General features: G+C 34.9%; 2 protein-coding genes across 3 annotated transcripts in view; one reads left to right on the top strand and one right to left on the bottom strand.

Annotated features, from left to right (window-relative positions):
- Positions 1–520: 520 nt before the first annotated feature.
- LOC129216674 (glycine receptor subunit alpha-2-like) lies at positions 521–21,785 on the top strand. Its single transcript, XM_054850890.1, has 6 exons — positions 521–592; positions 13,975–14,057; positions 15,455–15,610; positions 17,658–17,977; positions 21,399–21,600; positions 21,721–21,785. Exons 2-6 carry the CDS (start codon positions 13,982–13,984, stop codon positions 21,783–21,785), a joined length of 819 nt encoding a protein of 272 aa, XP_054706865.1. The 5' UTR covers positions 521–592; positions 13,975–13,981.
- A 2,542-nt stretch (positions 21,786–24,327) lies between these two features.
- LOC129216172 (uncharacterized) overlaps positions 24,328–25,901 on the bottom strand; it is a 51,099-nt gene continuing 49,525 nt past the window's right edge. For both annotated transcript variants that reach the window (XM_054850344.1, XM_054850345.1), the window contains exon 18: positions 24,328–24,608. In XM_054850344.1, the coding sequence (XP_054706319.1) occupies positions 24,517–24,608 (92 nt within the window). In that variant the 3' untranslated portion in view covers positions 24,328–24,516. The remainder of the gene's footprint in view (positions 24,609–25,901) is intronic.

The following is a 25,901-nucleotide window of genomic DNA, read 5'->3' on the forward strand; positions in this document are numbered from 1 at the left end:
AAAAAACAAAAATAAATAAAGATTAATTACAGTAAGTTAACTAATTAATAACGAAAACAAATCACACCACTGAAAAATTTTAGCAGCAAGGTAAATAGTTATGCATCAATTTTATTTTAAAGAATATATGTTTATCTTACATTTTCATTTTAACTATGAACTAAAAAAAAACTTAAATATTAAAATAACAATTATTTTTCAGAATTTTGCTGCCGTGTATTCTTTTTGAATTCTGTTGGAAATGCTTTCGAAGTGGAGCTGAAATATATTTTAATTACTATTATTGCACTTATTTTTCCCATTGTAGTGACGTTTCGTAGCGATTCTTCTTTACCTTCTCAATTTAATCATCATATTTACATTAGGAATATTCGATTCAGTTCTATGTTAACGAATACTGGAAAGATATGCGGTTGAACAATTCTTATTTCGGCAAGAAAAAACGAATACAAGTGCCGAGAAGTTGGGTTCCGGATCTATGGACTCCTGATACAATATTTGAGAATTCAAAAGGAGGTTGGATCTATCCAATTTCTGTTCCGAATGTGTGCTTGCAGTTCCATGATTTTTCCTACATTCATCGATTTACTAGGTAAGGATTTTCGTCTGATTCTCTGTTATGATTTTTATTAAATACAGGAATTTAAAAAAAAATAATTTGAATTCTGAAATTTTGAATTCAAATTATGTTTTTCGCAATCACGAGTTGCGACACGACCCTACTCATTGGAGTTATTTATATTCTAGAAACGACTGTTGTCCCCTCAAACCTGCCCCTCCTCCTGGGCGGTTACGTGTGTATATTGGTGTGTGAAGGCGTGTGCATGCATGTGTATTAGAGTGCGTCTTATAATGCACTGTTTGAAAAACATTTGAATTTCTTATGGGGCACTCCTTTAATTGCTTCCTTTTGATGAAAAAACACCTACTTAAAAGTTTTATAGAATAATTTGAACAAAATTTAGAGGTTGCTACCAGCGATTAAAATTACGTTCATTGTGAAAAAACAGAGTAAAAATATATTCGCAATTTTCTATTGCAATATTTGACATCAACATGAAATTGAGTTGGTTAAGGTAAAAACATAACCCAAATACTTATTTACTATACATACAAAAAAATAATAAGCATTTCATGGTTGCTATGCTGTGTAATAATGTCAAACAAAAATCATGCAAAAGTTCCACTACGCCTTTTAGATCATTGGTTTACAATTTCAGTTTTTACATTCACCAATATTGTAATTTTCCCCCCTTTGTTTCTAGTAATGTGAAATATACAAGCCTTTTTCTGACTGCTACTCATCATCCAAACTGTTTGATAATATTTCTTCAAAAAAACTTGGTGAAAAGACCTTTATGGTAAAAAATCTGAATGTTGGTAATGAAATCCTCTATTTTTTTTTTCCTTTAGTTTTAGTTCTACAACATCTGCTGTTCAGTGCTTCATTGGAGAAGTTGTTCTTTTAGGTTTTTTAAGAAAGAGACCAATTTGGAGTTTGTCTCTTCAGAAATGACACGTAGATGTCAAAGAAAATTGCTTGAAGCAACAATTTCCTTCTTGTAAATGAAAATGCTTTTCAACAACAAAATGCCAAATCTAGATAAACTTGATTGCAAATTCTTGTTCTTCAGAATCAGTCAAAGTACATTCAGTTACAACAGAGGTTAAAAAAACTACTTTCACTACTAGACCGGGATCTGAAGGGGGTTGAGCATGCATGGAAAGGCTGACGCAATATTATTTCTGATTATTGTTACAGGCACGATGGTGATTATGAAACCACATGTCGTCGTCCCCCTGGGTGGTCGACAACCCCGGGGGAGGAGGGAAAGCAGTGGGGGGAGTCGTTTGCTAAAACACTCATAACTCGCGAACTATTTGAGATAAAGCACTGAAAAAAGTGGCAATAGACGCAACAAAACAAGGGCTTCATAAAAGCTAAATATGATTATGGACCTATCTTTGTTGGTTTCAGAGTAAAATTCCATTTTTCGCAAACAAGCAAAATTTTTGAATAAAATGCGCAAAACAAACTTTTTTTGACCAAAATAAATTCCAAATCAAAATTGTTTGATTATTTTTTCAAATGAAGTCCAAAATATCATTATTCAGTTTGTTAAAATCATTTGAGTACTGTTAACGCGTTAAAAAACAAAATGACAGTAGCAAGCTCGAACACGATTTGCATAATAGTTCAGGATCTGAAGGGGTATTTTGAGCATATTTTTGGTTTATATTGAATCAACTCCCCTGTACCTTAGCAGGGCCTTTAGATGTAACCAAGTTTGGGTTTCACTTGAATGAAAATAAATCAATAAAGTCCCACACCTTGTGATGCAACCAGTGTTACCAGATAGTTTAATTCCACCCTGCGCAGGCAAAAGCTGTAAATAATCTTGTAATTGTTTTATCAATAATTCATTTTGCTGTAAATACTGTGCTTTTAAGGCTAAAGCAAAAACCCATAAGCTACAAAATACTCGGAAGAGAACGATTCAATAGAACAATTACAAGTCAACAAAAAAGAGTATGATCCAGCTTTCAGAATTTCTGATATATTAATGCTTTATGTATGCATATTGATATTCTACAATTATTTTTAATACGCATTATTTTACTAATTTTATTTAATTAGTTTTTTTTAGAACTCTAGTGTATAATTTTATATTTATTCGTTTTCATAAAAGCTCAAGCTTCTTATTTTTTATATTTATTTAGTACATATTATTTCTTGTATCATTGTTCTTTGTTGAGTAAATTATAAAAAGCAATATCCGCAAAACAATACCCGCAATATTCTTTTGTGCAAATTGAAAACACAAATTAATAGAAATAAATTAAAATTATATTTGAATTGAAACTACTGTGGGCCTGGTTCCCTAGTTCCTCTCAAATTTAAAGCAGTATATAACAAAATTAAAGCCATAGTTAAATACTTCGCAATTAGAATGTTTGTAAACTGAAGATTGAATAGTTCGTCATAAGGATAATAAGGCTATTTTTTTTCTCCTTAGCATACTGCCGTTTTATTCAATGCCGCAAACTTAGGCAAGTGCTTGCATTTTCTATTTCGCTTTTAAACGCTCACGTTAGTAATAATTAAGTAGTTTTAAACAAACTGAATAATGAAATTTCAGGTTTTATTGATTCCCTTAACGGTTAAATAATTAAAAAAAAACTTATCTTTGAAAAAAAAGCTTTTTGTATTTTATTCAAAATTTTTGCATGGCTGCTAAAAAAGGTATTTTAATTAAAAACCAACAAAGATAAGACCATAAACATATTTAGGTTTTTCAATCCCTTGTTCTGTTGCATCTTTTGCCACTTTTTTCAGTGTTTTGTTTCAAATAGTTCGCGAGTTATGAGTGTTTTAGCAAACGGCTCCCCCCACTGCTTTCCCCCCTCCCCCGGGGTTGTCGACCATCCAGGGGGGCGAAGACATGTGGTTTCATATTCACTATAGTGCCTGTGACATTAATCAGAAATAATTTTGCGTCAAGTCTTCCATGCATGCTCAAAATACCCCTTCAGATCCTGAACTATAATGCAAATCATGTTCGAGCTGGCTACTGTCATTTTGTTTTTCAACGCGTAACAGTACTTAAATGATTTTAACAAATTGAATAATGATATTTTGGACTTCATTTGAAAAAAATAATCAAACAATTTTGATTTGGAATTTATTTTGGTCAAAAGAAGGTTGTTTTGCGCATTTTATTCAAAAATTTTGCTTGTTTGCGAAAAATGGAATTGTACTCAGAAACCAACAAAGATAGGTCCATAATTATATTTAGCTTTTATGAAGCACTTGTTTTGTTGCGACGATTGCCACTTTTTTCAGTGTTTTATCTCAATTAGTTCGCGAGTTATGAGTGTTTCAGCAAACGGCTCCCCCACTGTTTCCCCCCTCCCCTGGGGTTGTCGACCACCCAGGGGGGCGACGACATGTGGTTTCATAATCACCATCGTGCCTGTAACAATAATCAGAAATAATATTGCGTCAGCCTTTCCATGCATGCTCAACCCCCTTCAGATCCTGGACTATACAGTTGATTCAGATTCTTCATGATTTTCTTTCTTTCAATATTTCTTCTTTTCGTGCATGTTCTGTTGCCTTTTTAAATAGAGATTTATTTGTTACCAATTTCGCCTTATCCTCCTAGGTTTCTTTCAGTCAGAAATAATTTCTCGCCTGAAGTGAAATCTTGCGTAAAGTATCATCAGCAAGAGCAAGGTCAAGCAAATAATCTAATGAAGGATTCTAATAATTTTGTTTTTGATTATTGAAATAGAATTAATTCTCTCTTTTAATTTTCTTTTTGAGTTTTAACTGACGACTTGTGTTTCTTTGAGTTGCTAACCAACAATTAGTTAAGAGGTTGACAGTTGATTGTAGCTACAGTTAATTAACATGATTTAATAAAATATGAAATAATTTCAAAGTCAGTAACAATCTAATTTATTACTCATTAAAATTAATGACAAAAAGGTAACATAAATAAATATTATAATAATCGATGCAAAAAGAAAAAAAATGTAAGATTTCAAATTTTTCAGCAATGGTAGCAACCTCTAAATTTTATTCAATTTTTATTTTTGAGATATCTGATTTTTTTTTTCATCCAAAGGAACAAAATAATAGGGTGCCTCATGAAAAAATAACATCTTCAAAAATAAGACGCACCCTAATGTGTATGCTTGTGTGTGCGTAGACCTGTGTGTATGCACGTAGGCGTGTGTGTGAGTTTGTATGTGTGAGAGTGTGTATGTGTATGAGCGTGTATTTGTAGGACATGGACACCACCGGCCTGGGGCAGCGGAAACCGGGGGACAGTGCTCAGGACCAGAGGCCGGTGGACGATGGTGCTGCAGAGGCCCCTGGTCCAAGCTGAAAAAGGAACCAAACGCCAAGGACGGTGAAGTGAGAACAATAAACAATCGTGATTGCTCAAAAAAAAACACACACACACACACAAAGCTGTCAATATTATTGGATAAACCAGTAACATCATTACGGGGTGAGGGGGGCTACCCCATACCATATCCCGCACCCATTTGGAGGTGACCCTCAAAATGGATTTAGGAGTGTATAAAAATATTTATTCTTTATTTCTGAACATTTCCTCCAATGTTTCTTAAATTATATTTAAACTATCAAATTTCAACGAAATTAGAGCGCAATATTGGGAGGAGGAGCGGTTACATACGGGTCGAGGGAAAAATATTGCATAAAATATATTCGCAATTTATACTTTTGCTATGATTTAAATTTACGTTTCGATATAAAAATAAAAATAAGTTGTTTCTGAAATTTTAAACTTCATGTTTACATTAAAGATTGAAAACCTTGAAAACATCTTTTTATCGGCAGGTGCGGTTTTATACGTGTCGAGGGCAAATTTTACTTATAATATAAACGTAGTTTACCCTTGTGCTATGATTTAAATTTACGTTTCGCTACAAAAATAAAGATAAACTGTTTCTGAAACTTCAAGCTTCATGTTTACATTAAACATAGAAAACATTTTTTGGCGAGGGAGGGGGGGGGGCATCGCATGTTACCGCCCAAGGTTACACCCGTGCTAGGAATGTCACTAGATACACATTAGCTTATGATATTCTTTGACGAGTATTTTTCAAAATGTGCCATAAAAATAAGATCTATACTCACGAGGGTTGTCTGGAAAGCAAGTAACAATTCGAAAGAAAAAAAAAGCACATAGGGTATCGACCCTAGTAATTGGCACTTTAAGAGTTTGTCCTTAAACTTACCTCTGTTTTTATCACTTAGTTAGAAGAAAAATATTCACTTGCAAATATTTTTGTATCAAAGAATCCACATCTGCGCATCTATTTAGTTCAGTAGAAGCAAAAATTAGTTGAAATGATATTTTTATAAAAATGTTTATATAAAAAATTTACCAAAATTACCAGTAATTGGCACCTGATATCCTAAGAAACATAATTAATCTTAGTTTAAAGCAGGTAATTTTACATAAATTAATGTTAAAGCACACATTTTGACGTTGAAAAAGTATTTTAGAGAAATAAAAATAAATTTGGAGTGTTGCATGGAAAACAATATAGAGATTATTGCTGTTTATGCAATATATGCTAGAGATTATGCAATTTTGATTTTACGAATGATAGCTATTTCCACAGAAAAAGGAACATTAACCCGATGATTCTAACGGACCATAAAAAATGAAATAATTCTTTACTGTCGCAATATCTGACTGATGGCCAAACATATTTGTTTTTTATTGCTTCTCTTAAAAATTTAACAATATATTCTGTAGGATTCAAGTCAATAGTAGAACCTATTTAATACAGTTGCTGTGCAAAAGTATGAGAAATCAAACAAGTGACATATTGCACGACACATTAGTGTTTATAGGCACATGTGCTAATTACTGGAGACTAGCAAAACTGAAGCACCACTAAATGGCATCCATTATTACTTCAAAAATCCAAAAAGGGACAAAAATATACTTCTACCCACTCAAAGTAACACCCTTTCAACTAAACAAAACTTTTGACAACCAAAATTTAAAATATATTTTTAGTCAAATTTTAATGGATTGATGCGCATACTTCCCTTAAGCCGAAAAAATCTTTGCAACAAAAATGGCTGATTTGACAAAAGTCACATTTTTTTTTCTCTTTCCTATGCACTGCTACCATTTAGTAACGTGAATTGAAATTGTAACCTTTAAAGTAAATGTACGTTTAGTTGGTATATAGCCTTCTACTTTTAAAAGATTTGATACGAATCTTATTTTAGGACATTTTTGCTGGAAGTGCCAAACACTGATGATCTGCCAATTACTCGGGGTGTTACCATTGAGAAGGAATAAATACTAATGGAGGGAGCGACAGCAAATGTCTCAGTCAGATAAGCTTGAAAAACATTTCTCCCAGGTCAGGTGACTAGTTTGGCTGGGAAGTTGTTGCGTTTTGGCACGCAATCGCTCTTTTGGCATTAAATATTTTTCAGACGACGGCACTAATTATGAAGTCGGGGCTACAAATCAGAGCTGCAGAGTTGTAGCAAAAATGTCAGACTCTGGCTTGAACAGCTTTACCTAAAACGTAGTCCGACTCCGATTTCAACCCTGAGTTTAAAAACCGTCGGACTCTGACTCTTTGCATAAAAATCAGTCTGAATTTGCAGCCCTGCTACAAACCAGGGCTGTGGAGTCGAAAGTGAAATGACCGACTCCGAGAATTTAGAGCATTCGTCTCCGACTCTTTTTCTTCAAAATCAATTTGACTCCGACTCCGCAGCCCTGCTACAAATTAGGGTGGCAGAGTCAGATGAAAAATGACCGACTCTAACTTTGAAAATTTTAGATCTTTCAACTCAAACTCCTTTACCCAGAAACGCAGTCCGACTCCGACTCTTGCAGTTTGTAAGAACTTAGACTCCTGACGCCGATTCTTTTACACCAAAATCAGTCCAACTTCGCAGCCCTGCTACAAACAAGGTTTGTGAAGTTGGAAGAAAAATGACCGACTCTCTAACTCGGGGAATTTTAGAGCCTTCGACTCCGACTCCGACTCATTTACCCCAAAAGCAGTCAGACTCCGATTTCGACTCGGAGTTTCAAAACCTCCGACAATTTCACTTAAAAATCAGTCCGACTCCGACTCCGCAGCCCTGCCACAAATTAGGGTTGTGGAGTCGGAAGAAAATGACTGACTCCGACTCACAGGGAATTTTAGAGCCTCCAACTTCGACTCCTTTACCCCAAAAACAGTCCGAGTCAGATTTTGACTTGGAGTTTCAAAACCTTTGACCTCTGACTCCAACTCTTGAACTTCAAAATCAGTCCGGTTCCGACTCCGCAAACCTGCAACAAATTAGGGTTGCGGAGTCGTAAGAAAAAAAAACGACTCCAACTCAGGGAATTTTGGAGTCTTTTACTCCTACTCCGACTCTTTTACCCCAAATCAGTCTGACTCCGATTTTGACTCGGAGTTTCAAAATCTTTGAACTCCGACTCCGACCCTTTTACTTCAAAATCAATCATACTCCGACTCTGCAACCGTGCAACAAGTTAGGGTTGCATAGTTGGGAGAAAAAAGGCCGACTCCGACTCCGGGAATTTTAGAGCCTAAGACTCTGATTCCGAAATAGCAAGACTAGATAGCAATCAGTAATTATACACCAAGCTTACAAAAGTAGCAGATAACATTCAGTGCAAATCTTTTAATAAGGACTGATTTCGGATGAATTGTATTTTTAATTGTTTCAGCACATAATGTAAATATTTATTTGATTTGTTGATATTATTATCTTGAATTTCTACTTTTAAACATTGATTGTTTACCAGAAGGTTTTTAGAATGTGTCTTTCTTCCTGTTTTAACTATCTACCCAAATAAATATTCGACAGCTATTAACATTACTAATTTATGTAAAATGTTTGCACACATTTCTGGTAGATCGAGACAATTCGTGAAAATTAAAAGTATCTCTTTATTTTGGTAAAGTCTGCCCATCTCTATTCTATTCGCAACTCCAACGAACTATAGGGGGCGCTGCAGCCACTCTCTAATGGCAGACGAAAAAACTAAAACAAACGCACGCTGTAACGAAGAAAATGCTAATAAGCCTAGTAAACTTTGTTCGTATGCATAATTTTTTCGCTCTATTCTTTTTAAATTAATTTTCAAAGTCTTGTTGATATTCTGACCTACAAAGAAAGAAACGAGAATTCAAGAAGCATTACTAAACGTCAAATATTAAAGCAAACTACGTAGTTCATAGTTCTAAGCAGCCATTTCCACGATGTTGAATTCGATATTTATCAATTCTTGATAAAACTAAATAATAATTGTAGCTTGACAAGAATAACAACTAATGCTAGAAAATTTATTATGACAATATGAATTATTATCAAAAGAAGATAATACTTCTTTGCCTTGCTTGGCTAGCGCTTATTGTTTTGCATTTGTAGCTAAGTTATTTCTGTCAAATTCCCGAATCGGTAAATTTAAAATTTTTCTGTTTCGATGTTTATAATTTCTGAGTTATGATTTAATTATGTCATGTTATGCAAATCATCAACAAAATTCTCTTGGATATATGGTGGCAGTTTTCTTTTCAGTTTGATCTACCATTATTTCTTTTTACTTATCGAATTCTGTAATCTTTCTACCATTTTATTCCACTAATGATAAAAATTAAAAATGGTGGAATGGTAAACATGAGGAATCTCGCCAAGGCTACTTTGTTCGCACAATACTAAAACTATAACCCTAAACAAATTTGGCGAAACCTTTCAGCTGAGAATAAAAGCAATAAAGTAAATTCTTTCTCGGTTAAACGTTTTTCATTTTGTTCTACGATAATATATTCAAGAAAATATTTTGCATACTGTCCATTCCAACTAAATGCTGCTGTAAAATATGGTATCTTAAATTAATTTAAGATTTAAAAAAAAAACCCATATTCTTACAAATTCACACAAAACAATAAAAAATTTTACCTGGTATAACGTTATCCAAGTTTGTTAATCCAGAGTTTTCTTGTGTTAAGGAAAACTAACATTATTTTGAGAAGCTCGGGAATACTACTAAGGGACGAAACAATATTTCTGTAGCTGAAAGCAATCTAAGACACATCGATTGCGTTAATGAATACTCAGAACAAACTGCCTGTGTTTACGTCAACAGATAGACGTGGAACGTAATATGGCAATGTTTTAGTTTTTCCGGCAGTTTTGTAAATCACCGCAAGGTAGCGTATTCGAGCGCTGGAGTTGCGAATTCAAATGAATATGCATAGTGAAAAAATATCGTCTACTTTTAAAAATCAATATTATTAAAACAGAGATTAAAGCCAAGTAAGAAGAAAACAAATTCAGCTGCCCTATTTTTTAATTTATCGTCTGCGTAAATTTATTTTTATTATATTTTGGAAACATGTTTTAACAATTAAGAGTTGTTATTTTTTCTGAGAGTATTAGATCGACCAATTGTGTTGTGAGTAAACGAAAGTTTTCAGCATGAATTATTGTAATGAGTTTTTATGTTGTGCATCGTTAGTTAAATTGAGCTCGTGTGTGTGTGTTTTTAAAAATAGTATTGAAACTTTCTCTATGATTATTATTAGAAGATTAACAGAGTTTTGAGCAATATTGCAGGATCAGTTCTAAAAGGTATCGTTTCTGATTGTTACTTTTCTCCGCACACACCCCACCTCTTAGCCGTAGGCCTTAGGTTCCATCTCACGGGGGGTCCGCGTAGCGGGCCCCCCGCGGGACTGAGTGCGGCGATCGATAGTCGTCTGTGCTACGGACGGGCTTGGTGCTTATTGCGCCGGGGAAGGTCACCATACTGAGCTTCCGCTCAGCTGGGTGTTTACCCCTTAATGTGTGGGTCTTGCTCACCGGCATAGATAATGTCGTGAACCTTTTGCCAGTTTTAAATAAATAACGGATACAAATACAGGCCTGTCATTCAAACTCCCCCCCCCCCCCCCCCCACACACTTCTTCTCGGATTTTAAAATATGATGTAATTGCATTTCTCACGTATTTTGATGTGTATTCCTTGTAATGACGAGCACGTACAAATATATGTTTAAAGTGTTTTGTAATTGACTGAAAATTTATGGCTTCTTGTGTCTTGTAATCAATGTTTTGAAATTATTTCATACGCAGGCATACCAGCATTTAAATTAAAGCATAAAAAAGCAACAAATCCTTATTCTCAAATCTCAAACTTGTTCTAAACGCATCTGCTGTTCACAGGAGCTTGGCGAGAAGCTACTCGCCAACTAAGCAAACGTACACAAAATGCTTAAGATCCGTTAAAATAATTACTAGTTAAGTAAAAGGTATTTTTATGGAACTAAAATGTTATTCGCACTTATGATATGCAATATTTTTTCACATTTATAGGTAAAATCAGTACAAAAATTTAAAAATTATAGGCAACTGTGGGATCTGTACTCGTTGAATGCATATGTATGTTATTTTGTCTTTAATTAGAAGTAAAAGACATTCGTACATACTTATAAAAAGTGAATAGACCTCCTGGTGTGATTTTTTTTTCACATTTTATCATGCTACAATACTGCATTAATGCTATAAATCTTATTTTTCCCTTCTACAGTTAAATGTTTTTATCATTCATGGCTTCAGTTAATGAAAACTTCTTCAGCGGTTACGGTTTACTCGAAATTGCTCCCCAGGTCACATGGTACTGTTGCCGTATCGGGATAGTAGGGTTGCACTCTCTCCATCTATTCCTTCTCAATGGGTGTTACCCTATAAACGATTTTTTAAAGCAAAATTTAGTTTTACAGGAAAGAAGCATTCATTATATAAAACTATTTTTCTACATAGGTGCCACCATTGTTCAGACACTTGTTGTGACGGGAAAACAACATATTTATTTCCTCTTCACAGAAAGATGCCACCAGTGAGGACAGCCATTGTTGAACTCTGTTTTTGCATCTCCATCGCAGTCATAGCTAGTACTTCCAAACAAGTGTTAATCAGAAAGTGCAAGATCGGGAATACGAGCCGGGTAATAGAACGGCTCCCAACCGAATTGAGGTTTTCAGTGACAACAGCAAAATTGCAACCTTTTGACTGCCACTTAATACTTAACTTTAAGAGTGATTTTGGAGGAAGGTACTTCAACAGCAATAACGACGCAAACAACTTACTACAGCAAATGTCTGAACAATAGTAGAAAGGATATTAAAAATAGTTGATGAAATACTATGATTTATTTCATATTGGTACTTACTTTCTGGACAGCAATTCTATTTACAAGCTGTTATTTATTTCTTGATATTGTTGTAAATAAAAATTACAATTTTAAAATGGGAAAGTAATTATCAAAGCCCAAAACACTCTATACTGTAAAAAGTTTCCCTGTGTGTTACCAGAATCTGTAATCTACATACAGTAAATCCAAGTAACCTACTCAAGCGTCACTCTCCGATTGGAATAAAACTTTGCACATCGTTATAAATCTAAAAATATTAATTCCTTTTTTTTTATTGGCAATAAACACTTTGAATTGACTGAAATTTACTCCTAAATATTGGATAATTGGGATATTAGAGGGTGCAATTCACTCTTTTATTTTGAAATTTTAATTGCAAAAATTCAAGTAATTATTGGAATTTGAAAAAACTAAACAAGATTAAGTTGACGTGTTTCAGAATTTTTCTGAAAATACTATTAATAGGGGTAAACATCCTTCACAATCTTAACCCGTCGAGGGCTGGTTGCCTAGGCAACTAGTATTTAGGCAGCAATATTTAGGGGTAAATTTTATCCTGTTAAAAGTGCTTACCGCCGGAAGAAAAAAAAAATGCTTAATATTTTAAAATGTTCTATCGCTGTGCTAGGTTTTATTAAAATCGAAAGGTGACATTTGAGTATAGAGTAAGAGTTCATGAGTGCCAGACCTACGTCATAGTATAAAGGCGCAAAAGTTTTCTGCGTAAGGACATCATAGCAGATAAAAAAGGGTCGCTATTATTTAAGCTGAGTCGCTATGGCTTTGGCGGGAAACAGGTAGCAAAGTTGAGTTACAAAATGAGTCATTCTATGTCAAGTGAGCTCGTCGTCTTCACTCGACCATCTCCGATTTGAATGAAATTTTATAGAAGTGCAAACAGTCCTTTGAAACTCACCTGTACAAATTTTCAGCTTCCAAGACCCAAACTCTGTGGATCTAGAATAGATATAAAAAATAAGGGGGGGGGGCCCTCCAAAATGGCGAATCAGCTTTGTGAAACGAATTGCCATGTTTGACACGGTTTCCCCATTGGAGGGCACTTTGGAGCTCATTTTTTGCTTCCTTTTACAAAAAAGGAAGTATTGTATTCGCGAAAAAAAATTCACTCAAAAATCGACCTTAATTTCCATTTTACTCACCCCCGAATGAATGTTGAGTTTTTTTTTCGACTCGACTACACGAGGATAAGGGGCTAAAAACGTATAGACACGCGAAATATCCATTTTCACGATTCCCGAGATAATTACAACGAGTTTTCTCGTGACGTCTGTATGTACGTATGTATCTCGCATAACTCAAGAACGGTATGTCCTAGAAAGCTGAAATTTGGTACGTAGACTCCTAGTCAGATCTAGTTGTGCAGCTCCCATTTTGGTTGCATTCTGGTGTTTCTAAAGGGGTCTTTTGCCCCTTTTTGGGGGGAAATCATTAATAATTTCGATGCAAACTCGAGTGGTGTTGTAATTTTGCGGACACTTGGCGATATATCGTCAGTGTTTTTTCTTTTTTGCCAAATCTTGTCATTAACTTGGCAACAAAGTTGGCGATTTTTTTTTTCTTTTAAATCCGAGTTCAACTTGGCCACTGTTGGTGATATTTAGAGAGTAAACTATTGAATCACATTAAAATTGCCAGTAATGGGGAAATGACATTAAATTGGAGTAAAAGGAAGTCATGTGATGCACACATCAGCTCGTTTTCTTTTTAAGGTATTCTAAATCCTCATGACTTGTGTCTTGGAAGCTGAAAATTTGCATAGATTAGTTTCAAAGGCATGTCTGCACCTTCATAGAATGTCCTCCAAAACAGAGATGGTCGGATGGGGATCACCAGGTCACGTGACATGGAATGAATCTATGATGTTTAGTTTTTGCAGCAATTTTACGCATCTTTGCTACCTGTTTCCTGCTAAAGCCAGCGCGACTTAACTTAAATAATAGCGAGTCTTTCTTACCTGCTGTGATGTCCTTAGGCAGAAAAATTTTGGGCCTTTATATTTTTACGTAGGTTTGGTGCTCATCGTCTCTTGGACTAGTAGGTTTACTTGTTTGCTAATATTTTTCTTCTCAATTAATACTACCAAATTTGATCTTGCAAAAAAAAAAAAAAAAACTCTTATGTGGATTTTTTTATACTTTGAGTTTTAAAAATATTTTGCATCAAACTTCCCGTAATTTAATAATCAACTTTTTTTTAAAAAATAGGTATAGTATGAAAGTCACGTGTTCGATGACGTTTTACTCTTATCCCATGGATACGCAAAACTGCTACTTGAGCATAGCATCACGTAAGTTATTAGTCTTAAAATATTCAATAGCTAATTTATAATAACTTCAATAAAATATTCAGTTCTTAAAATCATACAGAAGTTCTTCCTTTGTGCAAAATAAGAGTTGAAAGAACGTAACATTGATTTGTTATGTAATTTGCATATTTCGAAGGACACCAATTTATTTATGTTTACACTGAAGAGGACACACCTACTGTCCGACCTCGAAAGCCGGGACTAGCACCGTTGAGCGGTTCTATTTTAAAAAGGGGTGAGAGCTTGAGTAAGAAAATGCACCATGGAAGCATTTCTGCTTTACCGATATAAGGAAGGGGAATAAACCTAAAAAAAAAAATCTCAACTCAAACCAACACCTCTAATAAACAAATCCAACGGAAAAAAAAGAAAAGAAACAAAACAAAACAAAAATAAATAAATCCCCTCACATTCATTATCTCTCTCATCAATATCTCCCCTATTTTGATAAAATCGGAAGAGACCTCACGCATGCGCAAATTCGAGGAAGGTCGCGGTTTAAAAATCAAAGAGTAAGACTTCTATCCACATAACAAGTAGGCGATTGTAGGGTAAAATGACGAACTTAAACTTTAATTTTTTTTATTTGCTTTAAGATATGAATTAAGAACCTGAAATTTAAGTCTACGACTTCTTTAAGTTATTACGTTTAATTTTTTAAAAAATCGAAAGTTTGACTACCTTGTTTCGAAGTAAGAAAAACATGCATCAAAAACAAAAGATAGTTCAAGACAGATTTAATGTGACCATTTATTGTTTTCCTCAAAATGGGACACGTAATAATTTTCGGTACCAGCCAGTGCAACTTCTTTTGAAGACACCTATTTTTTTAGTATTTCCTGCTTATAACAGAATAGAACGAAAACGCCGCCACGTAAGAGTTGCTGTATTTTTTTTTACTATTTAAATATAAATACTAAAATTGAAAAAAGGAGGCAGAAATGACTCCCCCCCCAAAAAAAGACGCCATTTTAGGCATCCCCCCCCAAATCGGCTACGTCCAGACAATTCTACATCCTTGTTTAATAAGAATCAACTTAATTTCATGTTTCAGATTACCAGGAGGACTGGAACCTTGTCAACCAGTAGACACCTTTTTTTTCTGAGTCCCCACTTTGCCGGCCTCTACTGATTTTAATTTTGAATTCCCCCCCCCCTCTATTATACATTTTTATACTTCTCAAGTATCAATAAAAACTAATAAAAAATTGATACTAAAAATGTTTACAGTTTTTTTTTTTTTTTTAATTACGCTCACAAAATCGACTGAAAAGTGAGCCGCTAGACTAGAATAACCCTTTAAAACAGCTTTCAGTTGAACGTTTCAGTTACGTACCGTTCCAAAAACCTTCTATTCAGTTTATTTGTTTTTCTTCTAGTAGCAAATGACAACTCAAAGGTAGAATTCAAATGGTTGCACGAGAGAGAGGAGGGAAATTCTGGCATTCCAGACCTCGCTCGCGCCAATTTTGCACCTCTCAAGTATTACGTGGCCAACGTGAATCCGGGAAAACGGGTACATTTATGGCCCAGTGGTAAGTTTTACTTTCCATTTTAAGCCACATATGAAATAAACAAGATGTTTAAAGTGAAAGAACTGACTGCTTCTAAAAAAGAAAATGTATATATTTTTTCTTTCATGCTCAGCTGATGAGAAACAATAACGGGACAAATGGAGTTGTTTCCTTCAGTCAAAAGTAGTACTTTTTTGTCACTGAAATTGATAGAATAAGCAAAAAAAAAACATGGACTCAGAAAATACATTTTTTCCCCCAACAGTTATTTTTAAATTTTTTTTTAAATGTCCGATTTTTGAAACAAGGCGTAGTCTTGATGACGTCATAAATGATGCACTTTGCCGCATCTTTCTACCGCGGTTCCACGTTATGATAATCAAGAAGCGAATTAAAATTGCGCTCTGCACTTGCTATCAACCATATCGTTGCCAATACAAGTGAGTAAAGATGCGAATTAAATATTTTGCTCTGTGAATGGCAACACAAAAGGGCATTTCATCATTTGTGATGTCATCGGACAGAAACATAAACGTTGAAAGCATGCCGATTTAAGTAACTTTTTAAAAATATTAAACTTAAACAAATTATTTAAAAAATGGTCAGATCCTATGTTTTTAAGCATGTTTTTTCAGAAGAAAATACTTTTAAAATTTTGGAAACGATCCCATTATAGAACAGTAATTTGATTCTATGTAGTAATCGTCATTAAATATATCTCGTTTTATAAAATCATTTATTACGCGAGAAATCAACGAAAATGCATGTCAGTTTTTTCTATGAATGTTAAATCGTTTCTAACAGTACAAGTAATATTTTTAATTTTGCATATTGATATTATTTTGATGTGTTTCTGTGCTTAAGGTTTTGAGATGTTTTGCTAAATTTTGCGTCTAATCCATTAATGTTCACAAAATCACCTTACTTTTCGAAGCTTTCTTGTAAGTTGTTTTCTCTTTTAAGCTAGCAGGAATTTTTGGTGACAAAACGTAGTTGTCAAAAATAAATCCCACTAGTCGATATCTAGTGAATTTCTCGCTAAACCCATGAGGAAAAAACAGATTATAAGTAAAGCTTAAAGAAGTAAGGTAGTTTTAAATGAAAAAATGGAATAAAAGCCAAATTTAGCAATAAATTAAGCACATAGAAATAACATCTAGTTTTAAAAATTGTATTAATATATAATATGATCAGAAGAAATGAAAGATTAATTCCCCTTGTGCGAAATAATTACTCTTATTCGCACTATATTTCCCTGCCGTGGACAGGTATAGGGCAGTGTCTGCAAATTTCTATCTCTCTTTGATTTCTTTTTCTTTTTTTTCTTTGCATTTTTGTCATTCATTTTACTTTAGCTTTATTGTAAAAGCTTGCTCATTTGGTTTCTCCTGAAAAAAAAAAAAAAAAAAAAAAATCAAACTCTAAAATTTCTCTATTGTTAGTATGGAATCCAAAACGCGTTTCTTCAAAGATCTCAAAAACTCATTTCTACAGATACTGCTGCTCTTTACTTTTCCACTGCACACAGTAAAGCATCTTGACGCAAAAAATACCAAACTAACGCGTTTTGAGGTAGCATCCTCTACATTGGCTCAAGTCAAGAGGTTGCAAAATTCTTAAATCTTTTGGTATGGGTGCTAAAACTGCGAATTTCTCAACCGTCTTAATTCTGTAGAGCTCAGAATAGATGGACCCAGGTCACGATTTCGATAACGAAGTGTGACCATATTTTCCCCTTGGTATATGGATCACTACAGAGTGGTCATAATCTTTCGTTTTCGACCAGATTTACGAGCATTTACATGTATTGCGATTATTATTTGCATGTTTTACCTGTATGTGTCATAGTACACGTGGTTAATATGGTGGTACCTTTTCGTTTTCAAAACCGTGATTGGGTTCCTTACGACTTCTGCCGGATTTAGCGATTTGAGAATTAAGGTAAAGGATGCTACCTAAAAATGCGCCACTTTTGATTGGATTTTTGGTGAAAATACTACGTTGTGCAGCAGTTTAAATCTCTGTACTGATAGTGTCTACATGACTGTTCTCTAATTGGTCCTTGCAGGTGATTTCACCGTCCTCTACGTCAACTTCACCTTCGTGCGCCACATCAGCAGCCACATCTTCAACGTCTTCATCCCCAGCGGTATGGTGGTCATATTGTCTTTCCTTACTTTCTGGCTGAACGTGAGGTCGGTTCCGGCTCGAGTGGCCCTCGGCCTCACCTCCCTCCTCACTCTGTCCACTCAGGCATCGCAGGCCCGCAACCACTTGCCCCCCATCAACTACCTGACGGCGCTGGACGTCTGGCTCTTCTCCTGCATAATGCTCGTCTTCCTGTCTCTCCTCGAATATGCAACTGTATACCACTTACACAACGAAAAGGTATTTCAATGCGTACAGAATGAGGCAAGAAGTGCGCGTACCCCCCCTCCCTTTATTTTCAAAATTATGCTCATTACAGTTGAATGTTTGCTATACTTTGTTGTACACAGTTACCTTGAAGGCTTAAGAGTCCTAAACATCGGTATCAACTCCATCCATGTCATAACACAGCCGAAATCTGCGCCATTTTCCCGCGAATGTCTTGCGGAGATATACCGGAGTTACGAAGGTTGTGGTTGAATGTTTGCTATAAATAGTTACCTTGAAGTCTTAAGAGTCATAAACATCGGTATCAACACCACCCACGTCATAACACAGTCGAATTCGGTACCATTTTCTTGCGGATTTCCTAACGGAGATATTCCAGGGCTAAAGTGTGTTTTACAGCTACCCGTAATTCATGTGTTGTGTGATACCGTGTGTTTCTCGCTTGTTGCTTTATGAAGTCACAGAGAGCTTTGTCTGGAGTCTTCAGAACGGGACTTATTGGAGCCCAAGGAAAGTGAGCTGGTAAAGATACAAACCTCTTCACTCCACCGGCCGGGAAAGATCTTATTCGGGTAATTGCGCACATGAATCGGAAAGTGCGCTGGTGCTCCATCCTGTCGTAAGACAACAGTATCTTCAATTCCATTTGTTGTACACATGTACCAAATTGAAAAAGGTACACATGTACCAAATTCTCCCACCGCCAAACAAAATAAAGGGAAAGGGAGTGTGCCCACTTCTGGACTGTTCTGTATTTATTATTAAAATAGAGTCTACACTGGTAAAAATTTTCCTGAAATTTTAATATAATCAAAAATAGTTATAAAAAAACAACTGCGTAAGAACCGAAAAAACTAAAAAGAAGAAAATAAGTCCAGTAGTTTAGAATGCTATTAAGTACTACTGAAAAACTGCACCATTGAAATAGTTTTGTAATCGATATATATACACACTTAAGACAAATCATAAATTCTAAAGCAGAATAGAAGGATCAACAACCGGGGCCCATTCCTTTCTGACCAATCAAGGAATTCCGTAAAATTTGAATGGGCAGCGACTGCTAATCCTTATGTTCGACTTTTGAATTTATGTGTGTATGCCAAGGTGTTTAGTCTCTACAACGCCACATAAGAACAAACTTACATATATACACATACATGGACTCATAAGCACATTACCCTCCTTTGCGTCGCGTACGTGCAGTTGGGGAAGAAAGGATTGGCATCCATGTTGGCAGTACTTTTTACCGTAAAATCCCATTTTACTGTAAAATTTAACCGTAGATTAAAAAAAAAAAAATACGAGAATACTGCGGCTGGTTGCGATGAATAAGAAAGAAAGAGATGCAGGCAGCGGAGTTTGAACCTGGAAACCTTTGAATTTTGCTCATATTATAAGCTATGAATTTCGTTACTAGGATTTTAGTTCGAAGAAATTAGCTAATGGGCTCAATTATTTTGCAAAACGCTTCTCTTGAAATGAAATGAAAAAAAAAAAATATTCAGTCGATACAGGAGTTTTGCTTAAATAAGAATCTTTTAGCGTTGCGTAAGTGAGTAACAAAGCATTTAATTTGCGGTATGAAACGGCATGTCGTTAATATTTAAAAGTTTTTCGATATTTTGAGCCATTTATCGGCACAAAACCCTTTTTTATTGATTGAAATATTTTATTTACGAGCAATTCAATATTTGTTCTGATGACATAAGTGCTCCTTTCACCATTGAAGACACATACATTGCTCTTTTCTTGTCTTTTCAAACTTGGCATATCGATACGGTAATCTGAATCGTTTAACTTTGTAAATTACAAACTACGGTGGGGAGGTAAGCGTTACAGTAAAATAAATTAAGCAAAGTTTTTATATTCTAAACATCAACAACAAATTCTAACAATCGATAGCTGAAACTTTTTCAGAATTGGTGTAAATCTACCAATTTAAATCATGTTTTTCTGAAGATTTTGATGAATTTTTTACACAATAACTTTCTCCGGAGAAACACTTAGACAGGAATTAGACTTACATTATTAACCCCAAAGTATTTTGATCTGTCACAATTTCATTTAACAAGTAAGACTTGTTAAAGTAAAACAATTGGTTAACTAATATCGAAACAACGAATACATTAAAAGTTACTGCTTGTTCTAAATAATGTTTCATAAACAGATATACAAAGAAAAACAAATAGTCATGTTCTGAAAATTTTGACATTTCTCCTTTTTTTTAAATATAATTTCTAGTTTTGGCTTCTAAATTGGAAAAAAAAGCCATAAAAAGGAAGGGGAGGACAGTTGCTTCCCCCTTGCATCCCCCCCTTGAATCGCCGCCACTGCCTCCAGGCATCACTTGCCTGCAGAACTACGACGGAGAATCATTGGGAGACTAGAGGCGGGACAAAGTCAATCAGAAGTGGCCAGTTGGCTAAATATGAGTCCTTCTGTGGTTCATAGACTTGGGAGCCAATTTCGAACCACAAAGTCGGCATCCAATTGGTTCAGCCAAGGGCGGCCAACGGCTACGACGAGCGCCGATGACCGATATTTGGCATTATGTGCCCACAGGAATAGAACCGCTACTCCAACTCAATTCAGATCCTCCTTTCCTGCATTCGCCAGAAGGGTTGGTAAGCGCCATCATCCAGGGTACGAATGACTGCAAGATCTTCTCGGTTTGGTTTGTCCTGAATGACGTACGTGTTTATTGATTAAAAAACAAAACATACAGTGATCGTGATCGCATGATCACATGGAAGACTTCACGAAAGTGGTCTGTATGCGCGGGGACCAGCCATTTGTGTGCCGTCCACCTCACGCCATAGGAGGCATCGTCGTTTGCAGTGGGTGCGACAACACGTCCACTGGATGCCTGATCAATGGAGGAGTGTTCTTTTCACAGATGAGTTCAGGCTTAGTCTATAAAGTGGTAATAGGTGTTATTTGATATGGTGAGCTGAACCCGTTATCATCCGTCAGACATCCGTGAAAAAAAAAAAAAAAAAAAACCCGCATACGGAAGAGGCAGTGTCTGTGTTTGGGGTGGAATGTCTTTGGGTGGACGAGAAGACCGCCGTGTCTTTCCAAGAGAAACCATGAATGCTCAAGTTTATATAGTAGGGCATCAACTTAATAAATTTCAGAAGCATAATTTCAGAAGAATAATTAATAAATAAAAAAGATTCAAGATCACTTACAGTTCATTCATAAAGTATTTGAATACAATATCTAATAGCGCATTTGTATGATATTCTACATCTATCCATCTTGTATGCAATTGTTAAATTATGATCACATGCAATAATTATATAATATTGTCAACGGTTTAGAGTGTCCCCTGTATCCGCTCCTGCTTCCCTAACTCTGTAGCCCTGGGATTTTTCCTTCACGTACATGAATGGTAAAAAATGTAAATTTCTTTTCCTTCTTCCCCCTCTAGATTCTTAAAAAGAAACGTTCAGCTGATCAGAAGAATCAGTGGGCAGACAAAAGATCAGCTCTTCCACCAGTGTCAGGCGCAACAAGCGTCACGCACAACGAAAAGGAGAGAATCACGCCCAAGAAGTCACTCCGTCCAACCAACAATACTCCTTCTGATACCGATGCCGAAGAAGACACGCAGTTCTTGGACAAATCGTGTCGTATTATCTTCCCTCTTACTTTTGTAATATTTTCTGTTGTGTATTGGGTTTGTTATTTGGGTCTGATGTAACATGCATCGGTCAACTTTTTTCATACTATATCATGTAAACCACATCCAGGTTCTGATTTCCGAAGGGGCAAGTGGCGCACTTGGAAAAGGCCCTTGCTTTATTTGGGACAATAAATCCTGTTCTAAATAGCAGCTTTAATGCTATATTTGTGTTTCCTATTCCACATTTTTTTTTCAAATGTGAAGATATCTGCCACATTTCGCGTTGTTATTTATAAATGAAGTTCAATTTATTTTCTTTTTACTTATATTAATACTGTTATAATCTTTTAAATATTTCATCTTTGTATTTTCAGTGAATACATTTGTGTATTTTACACCTCGTTTTATGAAACTTATTGCAAAATATCTAGGTTTTAAACAAGCATGCACCCAAAATCTATGTGCAAACTGTGTGCGTTTGTGAATGTATCTGTGTATCTGTAACCCTATTTCCTCCTTACTGTAAATATATGCCAGGTCAATACTGTTACCGGTGAATACAGGACATCCAGGTCAAGCCACTCCGCCCTGTCTCACTCCTATAGACCTTAAGTAGCTGGACATCTAGGATATCCCGAGGACAACCTGGGGTAAAAGCATTAAAGTCATCAACTTCTACCAGCGCAGGCGGCATTGAGCCATCGCAGATGGCGAAGGGGGGTTGGCGAGCGGAGTCCCCCAGAGGTAGAGATCCTATCTACCCAGAGGGTTAGACCATCTTGTGTAATATGTTCAGGGGGTATGAGATTCGTGACGTAGCTGCGGATGCATAGCGGAGCAGTTAAGAGCATTTCAATGGAAAAAGTAATCGCTTCATTACTATTTATGGACATCAAAACCTTAATTCGAAAAAAAAATTAAGCCATGCTACTCATTTTATATTCTTTGCTACTAGTGTTTATGACTCACCCATATTTTACGAGAATAATTTTGAATTCGAATAAAATTAAAGAACAAAACTTGATCATGAGTGATTTCAAACTGTAATTATTATGAAACTAAACTAAGTTTGAATACAACTTAAAATAATTTTATTAGAAGAAAATGGTAATCTATTTAAGTCATTAAATTCGTAAACTACTACAAAAAATCTTTTCCTGATTTGAAAGAGAAAGTACTGTTATTCATTTACTTTAAAGTTTATCTTCCAACAAATTGTTGAAGAGAGAAAGAAACGATATTAACATTAATAATATAATAAATTAATATGAATTATAAGAAATAAAAAAACGAATTTACCAATGTGGTCGTTTCCAAAATTTTAAAAGTATTTTTTTCTGAAAGAGCATGCTTAAAAATCTGACCATTTTTAAAATAATTTCTTTAAGTTTAATATTTAAAAAAAATTACTTAAATCAGTGCTCTTTCATCGTTTAACGCTTCAGTCGATGACATCACAAATGATGAAATGCCTTTCAGTGATGCCATTCACGGTCCACAATATTTAATTCGCATCTTTACTCACGTGTATTGGCAACGATATTGTTGATAGTAAACGTAGAGCGCAATTGTAATTCGCCTCTTGATTATCATCGCGTGGAAATGCGGTAGAAAGATGCGCCATAGTGCATCATTTGTGACGTCATCAAGACCACGCCTTGTTTGAAGAATCGGACATTTAAAAAAATTAATTAAAAAATAACTGTTGGGAAAATGAAAGTATTTTCTGAGTTCCTGTTATTTTTTATTTTTTTTGCTTACTCTATCGATTTCAGTGACAAAAAGTACTACTTTTGACTGAAGAAACAACTCCGTTAATAATCATTGAATTTATTAATATATAGCAACTATATTAGTTCAAAATAGTTATATATTTACATTTATCAAATATATATAACAACATAGAGGGAAAAATACAAATACTCAGAAATTGGTTACCATATGGTACTTCATTTACACGTATTTTATAAAAGAAATTAAATATCTTATGAAGAATTTTTTAAGCAATTACTGTTATTACAAGCAAATATTTTCCAAATACTGTTACTCGTGTATAATGGAAAGATTTTGTAACTATATTGATTCAAAATTCAAATAGCTGTGTACATAAATGACTATAATAAACACTTTTTACTGAAATTGAATCAAATAATTTTTTCATCAATGAAGAATATGGAGCTAAAGGTTATTTTAGAAAAAAGAATTCTTAGATCATGAAAATTTCAGCGAATATGATACAGAGTTGAAAAAGGATAGAAATACTTTAAATAAAGTGAATAACGACCTTAACCGTCGCCGAACGACCTTAAACGTCGCCGCTAGCCATAAATGATGTCATGCGTTAAAGAGGGATGAGGGTTCGTGGCATTGTGAGTTTTTAACAACGGGGAATGAGGGGGTAAACAGAAGTAGGATATCACGAATTTTTTTTTTTTATTAAGGATATGTTAAAGAAAAATAGTTTGACGCGTAACAAAGGGGGGGGGGGTTAAGAAGTGTGACACGTTGTCACAAAAGGGCTGGAGGAGGGTCAAAATGTTGAAAAGAGACACCATTAATGGATATCCTCTTATGTTAAGTTCCCGTAGCCTTCTCAAAAGTTTAAGACCCAATGAAAATATCGAGGTAACGGAATATTCGAGGTATCGAAAGTTGACTATGTAATGCCATTGTTTATTTTTGCTATGTAGTATTTTTTTCACCTGAGGCTAAGACACATAAACAGATACAAAAGTATAACAAATAATTTTATTAAAAATGTTATTGCCTAAGTTACACGAAGACAAGGAAAATGAATTAAATGAGGAACACTAAACAAATGATATAAAAAAAGAGTTTGAAATAATTATATATGATAGCTTTTGAACTCATCGATAGAGAGAAAAGTTGCGCAAACAAGTTTCTGATTCAACATTCGCTGTATCTATGCGCGCTTCTGAAGGAAATAAAGGATTAGAGCGAAGACAAATGCCAGTGAAGAGATGCTTGACAAAGATGCCATGTTGCAAGACATTCCTAGGAGAAAGAAATGAAAAACGTTTAATTTTCTGTCGGTAGACATAGATTCATGAAAATAAACATTTTCATGTGAATCAACTTGTTACTCAATTAAAACTATTACATTTTTACCAAACAAACAAAGAATCATATCGCATCACACTCCAAGGTCCCTTGTACCTACCACTGTTTGTGGTTTAACTGGCTGGATGGGGTCCTGAAGACAGCTCTGTTTTTTGATCCAGACAAGAAACCGAGCAATCCCTGGTCCAGCACACATAGAGGTATTGATTCACTTGAAGGACTTTTTGACCACGACATATTTCACGTGCCCCAGTCACCTTTAACCAACACGAAGGATCTTCGATTGACTGGCATCGAACCCGAGACCTTTCGGTAGCGAGTCCGAAGTCTTAGCAAACAGGCCACCACAGTCTTGTGCAACAAAGAAGTAACAGTAAACGTTATAAAGCACATATTAGAAACTTATTGCAGACACGTGTTTCGAGTTTTCAAAGAACCCCTTTTTCAATGCAAAAAAAAAAAAAAAAGAGTGAGCTTCTAGATGAAAAAGTATCTGGGAAAAAAAAAAACAATGAAAGTAACGAAAAGTAGTAACTTCTTTTCTCGGATGACTTTTCATTCAGAAACTCACTCTTTTTTACATTGAACAAGAAGTTCTGTCTAGAACTAGACGAGCCTACTTTCCCGTATACCCATACTACTTTCTAGTATCTGATCAATATTCTCAAAAATAGCTAAAATCGCTAATTTTTTCAAACATATTTTAAAAAAAATTTATGCTGATTCCTCATCTAAAAAAATTAAATGCGTAAAAAAATAACAGCAACTTTTAAACAAAGCAGCTAATACACTTTTTTCCATTAAAAAAAATCTTTAACAGCTTTCAAAACGAAAAAATAGTATTATTAAAATTAATTAGCTCATTAAAATAAATACATCATATCAAAAAAGAATCGTTTCTTTTTCCCCTGTTGCCAAAAACAATTATTTAAATGAATTAATGCACTTACCAAAATAAATAAAAACAATAAAATGTCAACTTACAGAAATAATTTTCATTGTCAAAAAAAAAAGAAAAAATCGTCTGTGCATATCTTTATTATATAGAAACATAAATTCGGAACACCAGCGCTCGAATACGCTATCTTGCGGTGATTTACAAAACTGCCGATGAAACTAAAACATTGCCACGTTGCGTTCCACGTGTGTCTGTTGACGTAAACACAGGCAGTTGATTCTGAGTATTTATTAACGCAATCGATGAGTCTTAGTTTGCTTTCAGCTACA

Source organism: Uloborus diversus, chromosome 2, assembly GCF_026930045.1.
Source record: "Uloborus diversus isolate 005 chromosome 2, Udiv.v.3.1, whole genome shotgun sequence".
Taxonomy (NCBI): Eukaryota; Metazoa; Arthropoda; class Arachnida; order Araneae; family Uloboridae; genus Uloborus; species Uloborus diversus.

Coding starts and splice junctions, on each gene's coding strand:
- LOC129216674 (XM_054850890.1), top strand. CDS start 13,982: ATGAAAGTCACGTGTTCGATGACGTTTTACTCTTATCCCATGGATACG. Junction 14,058..15,454: donor CTACTTGAGCATAGCATCAC/GTAAGTTATTAG, acceptor TTTTTCTTCTAG/TAGCAAATGACAACTCAAAG. Junction 15,611..17,657: donor GGTACATTTATGGCCCAGTG/GTAAGTTTTACT, acceptor TGGTCCTTGCAG/GTGATTTCACCGTCCTCTAC.